The following is a 19,415-nucleotide window of genomic DNA, read 5'->3' as shown; positions in this document are numbered from 1 at the left end:
GCTAAGGGGATCAAGGGGTATGGAGAGAAAGCAGGAAAGGGGTACCGAGGGAATGATCAGCCATGATCTTATTGAATGGTGGTGCAGGCTCGAAGGGCCGAATGGCCTACTCCTGCACCTATTTTCTATGTTTCTATGATCTTATCGAAACGTATAAGATTATGAGGGGGCTTGACAAGGTGGATGCAGAGAGGATGTTTCCACTGATGGGAGAGACTAGAACTAGAGGGCATGATCTTAGAATAAGAGGCCGCCCATTTAAAACAGAGATGTGGAGAAATTTCTTCTGAGGGTTGTAAATCTGTGGAATTCGCTGCCTCAGAGAACTGTGGAAGGTGGGACATTGAATAAATTTAAGACAGAAATAGACAGTTTATTGAGCGATAAGGGGATGAGGGGTTATGGGGAGCGGGCGGGGAAGTGGAACTGAGTCCATGATCAGATCAGCCATGATCACATATTGAATGGCGGAGCAGGCTCAAGGGGCCGTATGGCCCACACCTGTTCTTATTTCTTATGTTCTTATAACCTTTGTCTCCCAGCAGCCAGCTCTGCCCTTCTGGCTGCTGCTGAAACATAGCAGATATAGCGCTCTCGCGGAGGATTAACACTTCATGGGTGGTCTTAGGGTAGCTGACATCAACTGATATGATGCGATGCATGTCATCACACATGAGCTGCACATTCACGGAGTGAAAGCCTTTTCTGTTTCTGTACATCTCAGAATCCTCCAAAGGTGCTCGCAAGGTGACGTGGCTACAATCAATGCAGCTCTGCACCTTTGGAAAGCCAGCAATGTGGAAAAGCCCACAGCCCTATCACGCATTGCCTGGGCAATCATGGGGAACTTTATGTAGTCATTCCTCTGGGCAAAAAATGTAGCAGTCACCTGCCGAATGCAGATATGTGTTGCATGTTGAGAAATGGTGCACACATCCCCAGTTGTGGCCTGGAATGATCCAGATGCATAAAATGAAAGTGCAGCAGAACTTTCACTTCAACTGACAAAGTAATCCTCCTGACGCTTTTAGGTTGGGGGCTGCTTTTACTCAGTCACAGATCTCGGTTACAACTTCTTTGCGGAAACGCAGCCTTCTCACAGTCTGCATCACTCAGGTGCAGGTATGAACGACTGTCTCGATATACCCGATGTGGGCAAGGTCTCCTGCCCATCATCCTACGTGCTCTGAAGCTCCTCATGCGATGATGTCGAATCAATTGTCTCCTCCGCAACACCATCATGCAGAGGCTTGCACGAGGTATGGCATTGTCAATATTGCCCCCATGATTAAATTGTACCTTTGCAAGAAGCTCAAAACAGCAGGACAAAGGACTTAAAGCTTCTTTCCTCTCTCTCTCCCCAAGGTCGACACCCTAGTATGGACCATAACTTGGCATGCGCAATAGGTTGCTTCGAACAGGAAGCTAGGCATTCAATTAAGACATTTGGGGCAACAAAGTCTAATGCAATTCTTTAATTTTTGATTTTTTTTTTTCCCAAAGTACCACTCCACCGCTGATCGAACGTCTCCTCACCGGGCTCGAGGGTCGGTCGGCAGAATTGCTCCCTCGCCTGGGCACAGGGGCTCGGCGTCCATCCCATCATGCTTCTTTTGAAGTGAAACCCCAAAGCCTGTATCCGGGCGAGAGAACAATTCTGCCGGCTGATGCTCTGACCCTCGAGCCTGGCGAGATGGTCGGATACTTTGAACAAAATCTAAAATGAAAGAATTGCATTAGACTTCCATTTTCTCCCTTTTGAGTTTGAAAAAATGAAGCTTCATGATGCACACATTTAATGTCTTGACTCCCTCCAAAACTTCACCTAAAAACAATGGCCGATTTTTTAACGTGCGTTGTTTTTTTTTAAAGTGTCCAGAGGTTTTTTGGGAGTGGTCACATACGCCGTCCTAGGAAAAATGTAAGTTGGCCAAATTTGCTTAAATGTGAAAACTGGCGCAGACATCAGGTTACGCCCCCTATGACGCAAAAAAAAAACTAACCTTAAAAAATCGTAACTGAGTTATGCTGGCACAGAAACTTTGGGGAAACTTGGATATTTTAAACTTACGCCAAAAAAAGCGGCACGCGCCAAAAAAGATGCTGCAGAGAACTGGGGAAAATTGAGCCCTAATTGTTCCTGACCTGGAGCTTGAAAGTTACAAACATTTTCCAATCTGTCTGGTTCCCTCACCAAACAACAATTACATTATAACCTCAGAATCTGTTTATTTAACAGCAATTTTACTTTGTTGTTTTAAAGAGACAAAGCTCCGCCTTAGCAGAATAATACATTGTATTTTTCATGATACAACATTCCTGTTCTGATAAAATAGCATTAGAATCATATAATGGTTACAGCGCGGTAGGCGGCCATTCGGCCCGTCGAGCCCGTGCCGGCTCTCCACAAGAGTGCTTCAGCTAGTCCCACTCCCTCACCCCTTTCCCCATAACCCTGCAAATGTTTTTCTTTCAGGTGCTTATCCAACTCCCTTTTGAAAGCAGTGATTGAGTCTGTCTCCACCACCCTTTCAGACAGTGCATTCCAGATCCTAACCATTCACTGTGTAAAAAGTTTTTTTCTGATGTCACCTTTGGTTCTTTTGCCAATCACCTTAAATCTGTGTCCTCTCATTCTCGACCCTTCTGCCAATGGGAACAGTTTCTCTCTCTCTACTCTAACCAGACCGCTGATGATTTTGAACACTTCTATCAAATCTCCTCTCATTATCAACTGTAACATGATGGAAAATCTGCTAGCATCAATAAATTCCCAGAAAAATTTCCTTGGGCAGAATATTCCATGCAGACCCTGCCTGGAAATGGTTTTGCACCATCAGACTTCACTATCCCCTTCAAAAAGGTCTAAACCCATCACTGCAACGACAGCATTTTTTGTGTACTACATTCTCTCCGCTTGCCACCCCCCCACCCCACCCCGGCCCCACCATAATCGAACAGATAGAATATTGGGTTTTCCTTTAGCTTAAGTCATGACACGTTCATTTTCCACTCCCACTGTTGCTATTTCTCTTTGTATGTCATTCTTGAGGTTAGTGGGTTTATTTTCAAAGAAAAACAAACTAATTTGCACAATTTGATTCCAAAACACTAAAAATTCCTAGAAAAAATAAAATTAAAATAACTTATTTTGTGGCTTCGAAGCAGTGGCCTTGGTCACAAGCATTTATTCAGGGTGTTTTCTCAATTGCACATGGTTTTGAGTTGCCAGCTTTTTTTGTGAAGCTGTTTTACAGCTTATCCAGGTTCTGTAGTTTGACATATATGCTTACTGTGCCTGCTGGCTATATTTAAGGAAGGTCGGATTACATATAGTATGCACCAATTTTGCTTTCAAGGTTACATCAGAAAAAGGTGAATGCACTCTTTAACTTGTTTGAGGTTTTATTATAAAAACACATTCAAATGAATGTAACTGGAGTCAAATGACTTATCTGGAGTTGGGGAGGGTTCATCCTCAGTAACTTTCCACTGATGCAACAGATTGGAGGAAGGGATGAGCTTACATCTGCACATGCTACACACAACATTTATATAGATGGACACATCCTTCAATGAACTAGGACCACACCAGGATAAAATAAGAGAGGGTGGTAGATTAGACAGGATGCAGATGGTTTGTGGCTACTACTCGGTTAAAAAAAAAAATCAGAGAAACTACGAATCTCCCTGATGTGGTCTGAAGGGCTGCTTAGTGCATAGAATCCCAACATTCTGACGAAATATCTTTTTATTGGATTCAATTAATCCGATCGTGTCTGTCAACTATTCCTTTAAAACATGGAAAACTTTATGGGATATTTACTTAAAGTTGGCATTACCCACATATAAGTGATCGAAGAAAGACCACCAACATACTCTAACAACTGGACTTACATGGAAATTGAAATAAAGATTTTAGAAAAGGCCTCATACAGAAAATACAAGACTATATAATACTAAAGTTATGTGATTAAAAGTAGTGAATTTTCCCTCTTTGAACCTGTGTTCAAAGGAAAGATGCATAAATATGGTGCAAGATGGCATGTCTTTTAACATTTATTAATTCTATGACCAAAAACATGAAGAGCTTGCTAAAATTTGAATCCTTCACATGTCGTTACAACTATGCCCATCACCCAAGGAGAAATTGGTTAGCACCTGTTGAAGGGCACAAAACAGGCAGCATGACTGCAACAGATGCCTTCGGTAATAAAGGCATGGATGATGGTTTCAGCAGCTGAGCAGAGGCAGGAGGCGGAGACCAGCGCGAATATCGGAAGGCGGCCGGCACCTGGCACAACCGCTTGTTGGTTTGAAGAGTTCCAATTTGGGCCGGCTGCATCGCTCCCAATGGCCTTCAAGTAGGTCGTGGGGGGAGGGGTGGGAGTGAGGAGAAGGGTATGGGAGGGAGGCTAGCGTGGGTCAGCAGCAGCCTCAGGGGTGCTGTGGAGCCAGGAGGAGCACTGCTGTTCCTCCTTGCTCCACATACATGTATAATGTAAAAAAATGGACCTATTTGTTGGCAGCCACTGATTAGGCTGCAACTAATACTGTAAAACCCGAGCATTGCTGGCCTGCTGTCCAATTTCTTGAAAGGTTCCTTAAACAGGTGTTAGACGCCTCTAACTTATGCAAGAGGCCTACTGCTTGTTTAAGGTGGGTGCCTGAACATCGGCAGAGGCCAATATGGCGTTGGATATATGCCATGCGTCCTTGGGGCACAGGACATGGCCACGCAAAATTAGTCTTTTGCTGCCTAGAAAACAGGCACCTCAAGGAGCAATTTCTCCTCCTAGAATTCTTAGTGATATTTTCAAGCTAGTTAATTATAAGCAATTGAATAAATTCATATTTCGGATCTGGGATTCTCAAAACCTGATTATCAAATGCCAAGTAAAGTGGGAAACTCGAAGCCAGACATTAAAGAACTCAAACACATGCGAACATATTCCCCCCTCAGATACCAACATATACCAGGGAATTTGGCACAGTGTTGCCAAACTCTAGGTCCTCACCCCTGTTCTGTCAAAGCTCAGGTTCATCTCCAAATGCTACCATAGTCCAGAGCTGTTTCCCTGGGCTAGCAGAGAACAGAACCATTCCCAATACAACCAAACCCCAGAACCCTCTACCAGGCACTGCTAAATACCAGATATCTAACTCCAACTGCTACATCCCCAGCATGCCATGTTGCTGTGGGTGCTCAGCTTTAAAAATGATAACTGTTGTGCATTAAAGTGTAACATGTACTTTAACAGATAAACTGCCAGCTTCCCAGCTCAGTGGTAGGAAACTGGTGGAGAGAGGCAACAGTTCTTGTGGAGAAGAAAGAGAGCGCCAGCTAGAAGGATGGGCAGCTGAGGTGTGAGATAGTAGTGAAGGAGGCAACCAATGAGTAGAACCTGGGAGTGGGAGGGGATCCAATGAGGTTCGTGAAGTGGGTGGTGCTCATCATCATCATCATAGGCAGTCCCTTGGAATCGAGAAAGACTTGCTTCCACTCTAAAATTGAGTTCTTAGGTGACTGAAAAGTCCAATAAGAGAGCCACAGTCCCTGTCACGTGGGACAGACATTCGTTGAGGGAAAGAGTAGATGGGACTGGTTTGCAGCATGCTCTTTCCGCTGCCTGCGCTTGGTTTCTGCATGCTCTCTGCACATTGGTGCTTCTGTCCTCCCAGGGGATTTGCAGGATCTTGCAGAGACATCATTGGTGGTATTTCTCCAGCAACTTGAGGTGTCTGCTGTACATGGTCCATGTCTCTGAGCCATACAGGAGGGCGGGTATTAATATAGCCCATGAGCTTGGTGACAGTTTTGAGGGCCTGGTCTTCGAACACTCTTTTCCTCAGGCGGCCGAAGGCTGCACTGGCGCACTAGAGGCGGTGTTGAATCTCGTTGTCAATGTCTGCCCTTGTTGATAAGAGGCTCCCGAGGTGGTCCACGTTATCCGGGGCCGCGCCATGAATCTTGATGACTGGGGGGGGCAGTGCTGTGTGGCGGGGACAGGTTGGTGGAGGACCTTTGTCTTACGGATGTTTAGTGTAAGGCCTATGCTTTCGTAATCCTCAGTGAATTTATTGACTATGACTTGGAGTTCAGCCTCTGTATGTGCGCAGTCGCAGGCATCGTCCACGTACTGTAGCTCGACGACGGAGATTGGGGTAGTCTTGGATCTGGCCTGGAGACGACGAAGGTTGATTGGTTCCCACTGGTTCTGTAGTTTAGTTCCACTCCAGCAGGGAGCTTGTTGAGTGTGAGATGGAACATGGCGAGGAAGATTGAGAAGAGGGTTGGGTGCGGTGACGCAACCCGGTTTAGAAACATAGAAAATAGGTGCAGGAGTAGGCCATTCGGCCCCTCTAGCCTGCACCGCCATTCAATGAGTTCATGGCTGAACATGAAACTTCAGTACCCCCTTCCTGCTTTCACGCCATACCCCTTGATCCCCCGAGTAGTAAGGACTTCATCTAACTCCCTTTTGAATATATTTAGTGAATTGGCCTCAACTACTTTCTGTGGTAGAGAATTCCACAGGTTCACCACTCTCTGGGTGAAGAAGTTTCTCCTTATCTTGGTCCTAAATGGCTTACCCCTTATCCTTAGACTGTGACCCCTGGTTCTGGACTTCCCCAACATTGGGAACATTCTTCCTGCATCCAACCTGTCCAAACCCGTCAGAATTTTAAACGTTTCTATGAGGTCCCCTCTCACTCTTCTGAACTCCAGTGAATACAAGCCCAGTTGATCCAGTCTTTCTTGATAGGTCAGTCCCACCATCCCGGGAATCAGTCTGGTGAATCTTCGCTGCACTCCCTCAATAGCAAGAATGTCCTTCCTCAAGTTAGGAGACCAAAACTGTACACAATATTCCAGGTGTGGCCTCACCAAGGCCCTGTACAACTGTAGCAACACCTCCCTGCCCCTGTACTCAAATCCCCTGCTATGAAGGCCAACATGCCATTTGCTTTCTTAACCGCCTGCTGTACCTGCATGCCAACCTTCAATGACTGATGTACCATGACACCCAGGTCTCGTTGCACCTTCCCTTTTCCTAATCTGTCACCATTCAGATAATAGTCTGTCTCTCTGTTTTTACCACCAAAGTGGATAACCTCACATTTAACCACATTATACTTCATCTGCCACGCATTTGCCCACTCACCTAACCTATCCAAGTCACTCTGCAGCCTCATAGCATCCTCCTCGCAGCTCACACTGCCACCCAACTTAGTGTCATCCGCAAATTTGGAGATACTACATTTAATCCCCTCGTCTAAATCATTAATGTACAATGTAAACAACTGGGGCCCCAGCACAGAACCCTGGGGTGCCCCATTAGTCACTGCCTGCCATTCCGAAAAGTACCCATTTACTCCTACTCTTTGCTTCCTGTCTGACAACCAGTTCTCAATCCACGTCAGCACACTACCCCCAATCCCATGTGCTTTAACTTTGCACATTAATCTCCTGTGTGGGACCTTGTCGAAAGCCTTCTGAAAGTCCAAATATACCACATCAACTGGTACTCCTTTGTCCACTTTATTGGAAACATCCTCAAAAAATTCCAGAAGATTTGTCAAGCATGATCTCCCTTTCACAAATCCATGCTGACTTGGACCTATCATGTCACCATTTTCCAAATGCGCTGCTATGACATCCTTAATAATTGATTCCATCATGTTACCCACTACTGAGGTCAGGCTGACCGGTCTATAATTCCCTGCTTTCTCTCTCCCTCCTTTTTTAAAAAGTGGGGTTACATTGGCTACCCTCCACTCGATAGGAACTGATCCAGAGTCAATGGAATGTTGGAAAATGACTGTCAATGCTTCCGCTATTTCCAAGGCCACCTCCTTAACTACTCTGGGATGCAGTCCATCAGGCCCTGGGGATTTATCGGCCTTCAATCCCATCAATTTCCCCAACACAATTTCCCGACTAATAAAGATTTCCCTCAGTTCCTCCTCCTTACTAGACCCTCTGACCACTTTTATATCCGGAAGGTTGTTTGTGTCCTCCTTAGTGAATACTGAACCAAAGTACTTGTTCAATTGGTCTGCCATTTCTTTGTTCCCCGTTATGACTTCCCCTGATTCTGACTGCAGGGGACCTACGTTTGTCTTTACTAACCTTTTTCTCTTTACATACCTATAGAAACTTTTGCAATCCGCCTTAATGTTCCCTGCAAGCTTCTTCTTGTACTCCATTTTCCCTGCCCTGATCAAACCCTTTGTCCTCCTCTGCTGAGTTCTAAATTTCTCCCAGTCCTCAGGTTCGCTGCTATTTCTGGCCAATTTGTATGCCATTTCCTTGGCTTTAATACTATCCCTGATTTGACCCTGGTCCGGCGTGGATTGGGTCTGTAATGATCCGTTCGTAAGGATCACGGCTTGCATGTCGTCGTGGAGATGGTGATGAACTTTTGAGGGCAGCCGAAATGGAGAATGCTCCATAGACCCTCGCGGTTGACAGTGTCAAAGGCCTTTGGAAGATCAAAGAGGCCATGTACAAGGGTACATGAAGTGGGGTGCTATGGAGCATAGCGCGAACTAATTTTAGAAGCAATAAAAGGCAAGTACAATGGTAAGTGTATGTACATACTTTACAGTTTAAAGCCAACACCCAGGCATGATGGAATTAGCATGACATCACTTTCTCTTAAGCACAGGAAATGCATGCAATACGTAAAACGTTTAATATATTTTAAATGGCAGCTAACCTTCGGAAGCAATGCTCATTACAAATCAAAGGATACATTGATTTCTAAGAACAGCAACATGGAAAGTAGACTCTCGTTAAGGCTAGAGAGTATCATTGCTGAAATGGAATGTGGGGTTAGTTACTGCTCTGGCTGCACATCAGAACACTGCTTTGTTTGATTGACAGGTCAGTTAAGAAGCTGGGAAACATTGTTAAACCAGTGTGTTCTTGGAGAGCGGAGCTGAAAGAAACACCATTTTAAGACACTTTTTCATCTGTAAGATTGAAAGTCGACTGCAGGGGTGCAGAAAATATAAATTATCCTAATTGTAAGAATTATTGCATAAACACATTTAACAACTGAACACATACTTACGAAGGAAGTTATGCCACTTGATTAGTTAATGGTTTTGTTGATCCACACAGTGCCAAATGCCATAAGCCCATTTGTACCAGTGCCCATCTGCAAAACATCTGTACAGAGGGCTCTGGACCTCATTCCACCATCATCTTACTTGCAAGTCATGTAATCTGTTCACACAGTCAGTTGTCATAATGTTCAATAGGACAAAATTTGCCTCTCGAAGAGTCTGCAGCAGTGCATGATGGTGAATAAATATTTTGAATTGTTCAAAACAATGCTGCTTGGATGACTCCAGGTGCAGCACTCTGATTAGCAAGCCATCAGGTTAGCACATATGAAGATCTTAAAGCCAGAGATAGACTGCTGTCGCTGTCAACAAACATATTTTGTGAAAAATAAGACCAAGTGACCAGCATCCTCTATTGATAACACCCACAAACCAATTGGATGAATGGCAGGTTGAATGAATGTGTGGAGTCATTGAGCTGAGTAGATAAGATGAAGTGACCCTACCTACAGGTTCCCTGCAGTCCTGCATGAAGTAATATCTTTTAATCCTTATAAAAAAAAATCTTTTGTGCTGAAACAAAGACTGTTGAAAAACGTTTAACGTGCACTTTTTAAAAAAAAAACAAATGCACACAGAAACCGGGAATGACTCTCCCAGTTATCCTTTAGCGAAGTTCCTCAATGTCACCGTCGAAAGATAAGTGGAGTACGAAGGTTTGTAGGACACTGCTGGACCGATATTTGTCTCACAGTGCCCCATTTATGTCTGTAAACAAGAATTGGAGAAAAAGCCACTGACTTGCTGCTGGAGATCTGCCTGTTCAGATTTAGGCACCTCAATTTAGGCAACCAGCACAACTGTTGGAAATAGGAGCTTGGGATTGGCTGCAGACTGCAGTAATTTCCTAGTTGGCTTTCTGGCACCAGGGCAGGCATTGATTGAGGAGGTGGACAAGGGTTCAGATGTGCTGCCATTGTGAGTGAAGGCAACATGTTCCATTATCATTGCACAACAGCCTCTGCTATTGGGCTGCAATTCATCAATCCTACTTGTTATGTCAGAATAACTCCACAGGATTGTATGCTGTAAGCTCAAACTGGTGTGACCTTAGTCTCCTTAATCAAACTCCAGAGTGTCGAAACAGCATGGCAGACACCCTTTTATACTTGTTTGCACGAGATGTGCAGGTGACCCTTGAGTCTCCAACAGGTGCGCCCCCGGTGGCAAGTCTTACACTATTATAAAGTTGACATACATAACACTACTGATCTGCGGAATAGACTGCAGGAGATTCATGAACTGATTAAAGCCTCTATCCATTCTGTTTCCCAGTCTGCCCAATGATGAGGAGATAGTAGAGCTTGCATGCACCCAGTACAAGCATCTGTGAGAAATGCAGCTGCTGGTTCCACAGATTCCTGCAAGGAGTGCATAAAACAGTGATCATTGAGGTGACCACCTCCACAGTTGGCCAGAGTGTCCGTGCCATGCTCCAGAACCTCACACAAGCTGGTAGTGGACTCCTCCACCAGCTCGGACATGTTGTGGACACTCCCTGAAAGGCTAATGTATTCAGCGAGTGCTGAGGCACAAAGTATTTTTCTTTTGAAAACTGAGCCCTCAAAATTTGCATATGCATCCTCTTCAGTAGAGCTCAGACCTAAGCTTGCCCTCTGCTCAGCTGTTTCCTGCCGTGCCCGTTCCATTTATACCTGATTACTTGTGCTGTGTGAATCGCCCTGTGCAGACCCCTCTAATTGACTATCTATTCCATTGGGGTGCCAATTTCTTTACTGGTGCTTGAAAGACAAGACTGAGTGAGGGTGTAATCTGTGTGGCTGCAAGCCCAGAGTCCAAAGAACCTATGAAAAGGGTAGAGGCACAAGGTAAGCAAGTAACGGGAAGGGTAAACAATAGCAGTGGTAGTACAATGAAGCCTCAGTTTGTCGTGCATGTGATTGCATCATCGAGAGAGTTGTGGAAAAAGAAACGGGAAAAGGAAAAAGATAAATGCCAAAACACCCTGCTTCGCTATCTCCAATGCTGCATGTACTCCCTCTGCCAATGATGTTGGCGCCAGTATCCTCCATTGGAGTCAAAATTTGCAATGCAGCGGGACCTCCTCTGATTCTTGAGGTCCCCCTCTGATTGTGTGTCAGCTTCTCCTGCAAGAAGAATGGGAGTGGATGAGCGTGTACCCTACTGACGAGTTCTGAGGGGTTTGAGACGGCTCAACACTGTGCGTGCTAAGAGGAAGCAGCAGCAAATTTGGGCAAGAGAGAGTTGTGAGAGGTGTAGCAGGTGTTCAATGCGTGAGTGAAAACAGCAAGAGATGTAATGAAGTGTCTTGCTGTAATTGGAAGAGGGGAAGGGAAAGATTGTCAGTGCTGGGGCACAAGTCTCATGTTGCAGAGCTGTGTAGAGAGTAAGAGAGAGATGTGGAGAGGTCTTACCTTTGCGACCTGGTAAAGTCATTACATTTCTTCCTGCACTCCAGGCTGGTCCTCGGAATTATGCTGTTGGCACTGGTCTGCCCAGCCACATCTCTCCACTGCCATGGGCTAATTTTCCAGGGCTCCTGTCGGTCATATGAAGGAAAGAGGACGTCTTTCCTACTCCTCACTTGTTCCACTAGGACTTCCATGGCTATAAAGAATCAGGGCACTCTGGCCAACATAATGCTGGTTCAGTAATGCTTGATTGGCACCCCAACCACAAGCATAAACATCCACTCCCTTCACCACCTGCATATCATGGCTTCAATGGATGCCCTGCAGCAAATTGCCAAGTTTCCTTTGACAGCGCCTTGCAAACCCATGACCTCTACAACCTAGAAAGACAAAGGCAGCTGGTGCATGGGAACACCAACAACTCCAAGTCACACAATGTCCTGATTTGGACATATATCGCCATTTCTTCATCGTTACTGGATTGAAATCCTGGAACATCCTCCTTAGCAGTATTGTGGGAGCACCTTCACCACATTGACTCCAATCGTTCAAGAAGAAGCACTAGGGCCAACCAATAATCGAGATCAATCAGCTTTGAATTACAATAAAGAGCTATTCAAACAATTGAAAATGCAAAATGGGAGCCCAGGACAGTTTATTGAGTCTTATTTATCAAGGATGTCAAGGCCTTGGAGAGGGTGCAGAGGTAATTTATTCGAATGATACCAAGCATGAGGGACTTCAGTTATGTGGAGAGACTGAAGACACTGGGACTGTCCTCCTTAGAGTAGAGGAGTGTCGTCTGGAGACTATGGAACTCTTGCGTCTTTTGGCCTTGCTTCCAAATGAGTGGTCAGCTTGTATCCAGAATCAATTGTTGCATTTCCACTTTCAGAGCTTGACAAGGCTTCTATACGCAGACCCTTCTCTGCAAGGCATTTCTACTGCTTGCTATAACTGCAAGCTCTGTAATGACGAGGAGCTTTTAAAAACAAGGAATATTTCGGAGCTGCCATTATTGCTAGGACTTGCTTAATATCTATAATATTGCCCAATTTGACATCAACCTGTTAGAACCAGTCCTGTGCAAACCCCAACCAAACACTACTTTTGGAAAGCTCTTCCATTACAAGTCAAAGATCTCCTGGATTTCAGCAACATCTCTAACCACTGTTAAAAATTTCTATCTGCACTACAATGTGATTTGATGTGCTATATTATTCCTGACTCTATAGCTGGGTCCCATGAACTGGGAGCAACTTGCCCAATTGCTCAGACTTCCTTGGTTCATAATATTAAATCAAAAGTGCAAAACATTCACCTACCATTTCCCAACTACAGGAAGTAAATTACTCCTAGGAGAATTCCAGGAAAGTGGGAATGACTTCTCTGAACCACAGCACAAATTCTCAAAGGGAGAGCTATAATTTATTGTGTTAAGTGCAATCAGTTTTCTAGTTATAAGACAACATGGTACAACGAGATGTATTGAATTCTGCAGAGAAAGAACACACATTGGAGAGATGTCTTTTCTCTCAGCTGCTACCGGGGAGCTGAATTAAACCAAACTGCACAGACCAGACATTTTGAATGTATGGGTGAAACTCACTTCAATGGGAACATAAAATGGATCAGTAGCGGAGCTGCTCCCTGTTAAACACCCCACCCGATTTTCGTTTCCACAAACTTCAGAATGACGGCTACTGCCAGTTTTATACCGCTGCCAAAGTTGAAAGTTTTGCCCTATATCCATCATTTTACAAACACAGCTCTTGTCACTTTATTCAAAGGTCAAGAAGTCTTCTGTATGTACTGTCAATGATCGAACCACAATTCTACTCATGAGCTTACTGCTACGATTCCTGAAGAACATTCACACCAATCTTATTTATTGCCAGACCTTGAATCCATCAGTTCTTGAAATCTACAGACCACCTGTCAGGATTCACCAAGATTGCACTTAGTCAGCACAGGAAGTTGTTTGTTGTTTCTTTTTTTTCTGTAATTGTTTTGCAATAAACAATGCCAAGCTGGAATTTGCTATCAATTTGCTATTAATAATGTTTCATGCTATTTTGCATTTATCATTTTTACAGTTAATGTATTACAAACCTAATTCTTCTTTCAAAGACTTCTCATGATGATCTGTATGACAAGTGAGTTAGTGTTTGACTAACTCCAAATGCAGTGTGGTTTCTATATAATTTTACCACTGCCACCAGTTAGCATCTTTGTAAATACATTTTTAAGCTGTTAATTGACCCAGTATTTTAGGAATGGATAGTGTTTCTTTTTTAAATTTCTTTAAAAGGACATTTATATCTTCTGGATTTTCACATCCAATGGCTACCTTTAGAAAGGGAATGGAGGGAAGTTAACATTTTTTTGTGGTTAGATTTATATCTAAAGTCCCAAACTCCTCCATCACCATCCCTGGGTACGTCTTATCCCACCGGCAGGATAGACCCACCAGAGGAGGTGGCACAGTGGTATACAATGGTCCTGGGAGTCCTCAACATTGACTCCAGACCCAATGAAGTTTCATGGCTTCAGGACAAGCATGAGCAAGGAAACCTCCAGCTGATCACTGATCACCCTCCCATACCTGATGAATCAGTACTCCTCCATGTTAAAAAAAACACTTGGAAGAAGCAGAGGGTAGCAAGAACAAAATGTACTCTGGGTGGGGGACTTCAAGCTCCATTATCAAGAGTGGCTCAGTAGCACCACTACTGACCAAGCTGGCAGAGCCCTGACAGACATAGCTCTCAGTCTGGGTCTGCCGCAGGGGAGGAGACCAACACGAAGGAAAAACATACTTGACCTCGTCCTCACCAATCTACCTGTCACAGATGCATCTGTCCATGCAGTGACCACCGCATAGTCCTTGTGGAGACAAAGTCTCGCCTTCACACTGAGGACGTATTTTATTGGCACTACCACAGTGCTAAATGTGATAGATTCAGAATAGATCTAACAGCTCAAAACTGGGCATCCATGAAGTGCTGTGGGCTCTCAGCAGCAGCAGAATTATATTCTACCACAATCTGTAACCTCATGGCCCGGCATATCTCTCACTCTACCATTACCATCAAGCCATTGGATCAACTCTGGTTCAATGAGGAGTGCAGAAGAGCATGCCAGGAGCAGCACCACATGTACCTAAAGATGAGGCACCAACCTGGGAAAGCTGTAACAATGGACTACATGCATGCTATACAGCGGAAGTTGCATGCTGTGACAAAGCTAAGCGATCCCACAATCAATGGATCAGATCAAAGCTCTGCAGTCCTGCCACATCCAATCGTGAATGGTGGCAGACAATTAAACAACTAACAGGAGGAGGAGGAGGCTCTATGAATATCCCCATCCTCAATAATGGTGGGGCCCAGTACACGAGTGTAAAAGACAAGGTTGAAGCATTTGCAACTATCTTCAGCCAGAAATGCCGAGTCGATGATCCATATCGGCCTCCTCCGGAGGTCTCCACCATCACAGAACAGTGTTCAGCCTATTCGATTCACCCCACGTGATATCAAGAAATGGCTGCATGCACTGTATACAGTAAAGACAATGGGCCCGAACAGCATCCTGGCAGTCATGCTGAAGATATGTGCTTCAGAACTAGCCGCGCCTCTAGCCAAGTTGTTCCAGTACAGCTACAATACTGGCATGGACCCAACAATGTGAAAAATTGCCCAGGTACGTCATGTCCACAAAAAGCAGGACAAATCCAATCCGACCAATTACCGTCCCATCAGTCTACTCTCAATCATCAGCAAAGTGATGGAAGGTGTAGTCAACAATGCTCACCAACAACCTTCTCACCGATGCTCAGTTTGGGTTCCGCCAAGACCACTCGGCTCCAGACCTCATTACAGCCTTGGTCCAAACATGGACAAAAGAGCTGAATTCCAGAGATGAGGTGAGAGTAACTGCCCTTGACATCAAGGCAACATTGGACCGAGTGTGGCATCAAGAAGCCAGAGTAAAATTGAAGTCAATGGGTATCAAGGGGGAAACTTTCCACTGGCTGGAGTCATACCTAACACAAAGGAAGATGAATGTGACTGTTGGAGGTCAATCATCTCAGCCCCAGGACATCGTTGCAGGAGTTCCTCAGGGCAATGTCCTAATCTCAACCACCTTCAGCTGCTTCATCAATTACCTTCCCTCCATCATGAGGTCAGAAGTGGAGATGTTCCCTGACAACTGCAGTGTTCAGTTCAATTCACAACTCCTCAGTTAATGAAGCAGTCCATGCCCACATGCAGCAAGACCTGGACGACATTCAGGCTTCGACTGGTAAGTGACAAATAACGTTTGCGCCACACAAGTGCCAGGCAATGACTATCTCCAACAAATGAGAGTCTAACCACCACCCCATGACATTCAACGGCATTACCATCGCCGAATCCACCACCATCAACCTCCTGGTCAATGGGAATAACCATTGACCAGAAACTTAACTGGACCAGCCACATAAATACTGTGGCGACAAGAGCAGGTCAGAGGCTGGGTATTCTGTGGCGAGTGTCTCACCTCCTTACTCTCCAAAGCCTTTCCACCATCTACAAGGCACAAGTTAGGAGTGTGATAGAATACTCTCCACTTGCCTGCATGAGTGAAGCTCCAACACTAAAGAAGCTTGACACTATCCAGGACAAAGCAACCCGCTTGATTGGCACCTCAACCACCACCTTAATCATTCACTCACTCTGCCATTGGCGCACTGTGGCTGCAATGTGTACCAAGGCTTCTTCAGCAGAACCTCCCAAACCCGCGACCTCTACTATCTAGAAGGACAAAGGCATCAGGTTCATGGGAACACTATGACCTGCAAGATTCCCCCCCAAGTTACACACCATCCTGACTTGGAAATATATCACTGTTCCTTCATAGTCACTGGGTCAAAATCCTGGAACACCCTCTCTAACAGCACTGTGGGAGTGCCTTCATCTCACGGACTGCAGCGGTTCAAGGCGGCGGTTCACCACCACCATCTCGAGGGTAATTAGAGATGGACAATAAATGCTGGCCTTGCCAGTGATGCTCACATCCCATGAAAGAATAAAATAAAAATATGGAAGCATTTTTAGGAGGAACATTCAATTCAACTAAAATAACTGCCTGAAAATATGCATGTGTGTGAAATAAAAAGATGCACCAAAAGAAAGCCTGTTGTTTCTCCACATGGGTGGGCAAAAACATTTAGATGACTGGTTGAGGAAGTGATGTACCACATTTTTCATTCAAAATACATTTTTGCCATATTGTAGTACTGTAAAGAATAGTCAATATTCTAGAAACGGACATTATTTTCTCCAATGTGAGTAAATATTACTTATTTTTATTATTTTTATTAAAATAAGTACAACACTGTCATTTTAATTATATCATTCTAAAATCAATTTAAAGGGTGACAAAGCACTATTTAACTCAAAACATTTTTGGTGTTAAATTACATTTACATGCTGCTCCTTCATTTTGTCTACAAAGAGGCCTTACCTGACAGTGGAATATATATTCTGGTGTGTTTTTCTTAAATTTCATGTTCCAAACCAAAGCTACCCCATCTGGCTCATGTGGGGCATCTTCATTGTTATTATAGGAAGCAACCATCAATTCAGGATACTGAAACAAACAAAAGGTTATGGTTTATTAACACCACACTGGGTTAGGTTCAATTTATTCCCAGCATCTACAAAAGTTTCTGCAGGAACATTGCTTATCTCTAAATAATAAAAAGGTTTACAAAGAACTTGACTACAATGGAACTCACTTGATAGTGAAATAAGTTTGACTGTTCCAATTTAATTACCACGTAAACTGAATGAGATAAATATGCACTCCAGTAAAATTACTACCCATTTAGAAAGGCCAGACTCCAAATCTTTCATTGCTTAGCGAATGAAAACCAGTGTCTCCAGTCACAAAGTACTTAATTTAAATCTGTACACTGACCATCTCATAATTATAACTTTTCAAACATATGTTTAAAAAAAAACTCATTCAAGTTCAGCTGCAAGTCACAAATTTATTTTTGGAGGAGGTTAGGGGAGGGAAAATTGTACATTCCGATTCAGACCAGGCAGATAGAGTGAGACGGACACTGCAGCAACTTTTTTTGATCAGTCTTTCAATCATTTTGATTCAATGTTGAGAATGCAACACACATCGAGTTCGTGATTTACTGTAACCAAACTTGATGCTTTTTAAGTTTGAAAAACTGAAGTCAGGGTTGGGAGCTCCAATGTCTTCTTTGATGCTAATGAAAATTCATTGAATTTGAACACCTCTCGTCATAGCTTAAGGCTCCAAAATAGAAATAACAAGACTTTGGTCAGTGGAGGGCGGGGTGGGGTGGTCAGAGGAAGGATACTTTTAGGCTGGAATTTTTACCTTCGAGATGCACTAGCACAGCAGGGGAGCTGCGGATCACGTCGGGAACCCAGAAGTTGGAGAAGCGCATTGTGCAGTGGATTGAATCAGACTTCAGGGTTTCCCGACCAATTAACAGGAGCAGGCATGATGGCGTCATGCAAGACTCAAATTCAGCTGAGGTATTTAAAGGAGAAATGCACAGATAACAGTTAAAGGGTGGTGGAGGTGGAAGATAGGTTGTTGAAGCGCATTGTGGTAATACTGAGTTGGTTGTTGGTAAATAATTTGATATTGCTGTATAATTAAAAAAATGCAGGCTCAATGACAAAAAGCTGCCCCGAAATTCAGTGATGCCTGCTACTCCAAGGAGTCATGGCCCGCAGGGACGAACTGTTCCCTGCTGATGAGAGGAAGAAGCCAGCTGCCCAGACAAAGAAGGCATGGCTGGAGATCTCAAAAGTGAGCAGCAGGAGTAGGCAGGTCCTGGATCCAGTGCAGGAAGTGCTTTAATGACCTCATGAGGTGAGGAAAGGGGTGTACAATGCTCTATTCAATTACATCCTGATGTGCATATCACTCCAATCCCCTGACTTTGCCTTTCCAAGCCTACTCTTGCATATCACTCCTCACACCAACCTACCGTGCAGGTGCACCCATCCCTCTCTGTTGATGCACTTCCTCACATCCTCATCTGACCATCCACCACTGACACTCACCTCATCTTAATGCAATGTCACGCCTCTTCCTCATAGTCACCCTCTACAGATGAAGCCCATCCATCCTTTATAGTCATTCCATGACTCTCACTTAAAGGTCTCTTGTTTCCCTCCTTGCAGAACAGAGCACAGAACACCAGGGAGAAGCCGAGAACCGGAGGGTGGCCCTCCAGCGATGACATCACTGACCTGGAGCAGAGGAGGATGCGCTGGAGATGCTGCTAGTGGGAGATGGAGATAGGGGGAACTCGCAGCTACCTGGTGACAGTATTAAATATCATACAACCACATGGCATACAGCAGTCATTCATGTTGACTTGATGTCAGCAACCAGTGAAATATAATCATGTGCATAATGGTAACTTGAAACATTCTTATCATAGTTCTAAATCATGTCTTTACTCTCCCACAGGCTCATCAAGTGTCCCCCTCACAATCCAGCCAGAGGAGGAAGACTCCTCAGAGGTCACAGATTCTGAGGGTGCACCATCATAGAACCCATGCACATATACACACATGTCGGTGGGACCACTAAGTCAGAAAGTAATGTTGTCACCTGGTGTCATCATATGTGAGCAGGAGCAGATGGTGGCGATGGGGACAGCTGTGGAATGTCCTCATAGGAGGGAGCAGGACATTCCAAGCACAACTCAGCTGGACGAAAATGTTGAACATTGGGGGCTGTTGACAAAGCAGATGATTCTGGAGAAGCAACAAAAAATTGAGGCGGCTCTTGCAGGATTTCCAGCTCACTTACAGGAAGAATGGAGGAGTCCATCTCCAGCAT

The 19,415-nt window shown here is 44.5% G+C and overlaps 1 protein-coding gene across 6 annotated transcripts in view; it reads right to left on the bottom strand.

Moving 5' to 3' along the window:
- Positions 1-19,415, bottom strand: part of LOC139264489 (cytoplasmic dynein 1 intermediate chain 1) — a 532,713-nt gene that overhangs the window by 122,098 nt on the left and 391,200 nt on the right. For all 6 annotated transcript variants that reach the window (XM_070881048.1, XM_070881047.1, XM_070881049.1 and 3 more), the window contains one exon: positions 17,037-17,162. In XM_070881048.1, the coding sequence (XP_070737149.1) occupies positions 17,037-17,162 (126 nt within the window). The remainder of the gene's footprint in view (positions 1-17,036; positions 17,163-19,415) is intronic.

This window comes from Pristiophorus japonicus, chromosome 5 (genome assembly GCF_044704955.1).
Source record: "Pristiophorus japonicus isolate sPriJap1 chromosome 5, sPriJap1.hap1, whole genome shotgun sequence".
Taxonomy (NCBI): domain Eukaryota; kingdom Metazoa; phylum Chordata; class Chondrichthyes; family Pristiophoridae; genus Pristiophorus; species Pristiophorus japonicus.
This window is presented reverse-complemented; position numbering and strand designations above follow the sequence as displayed.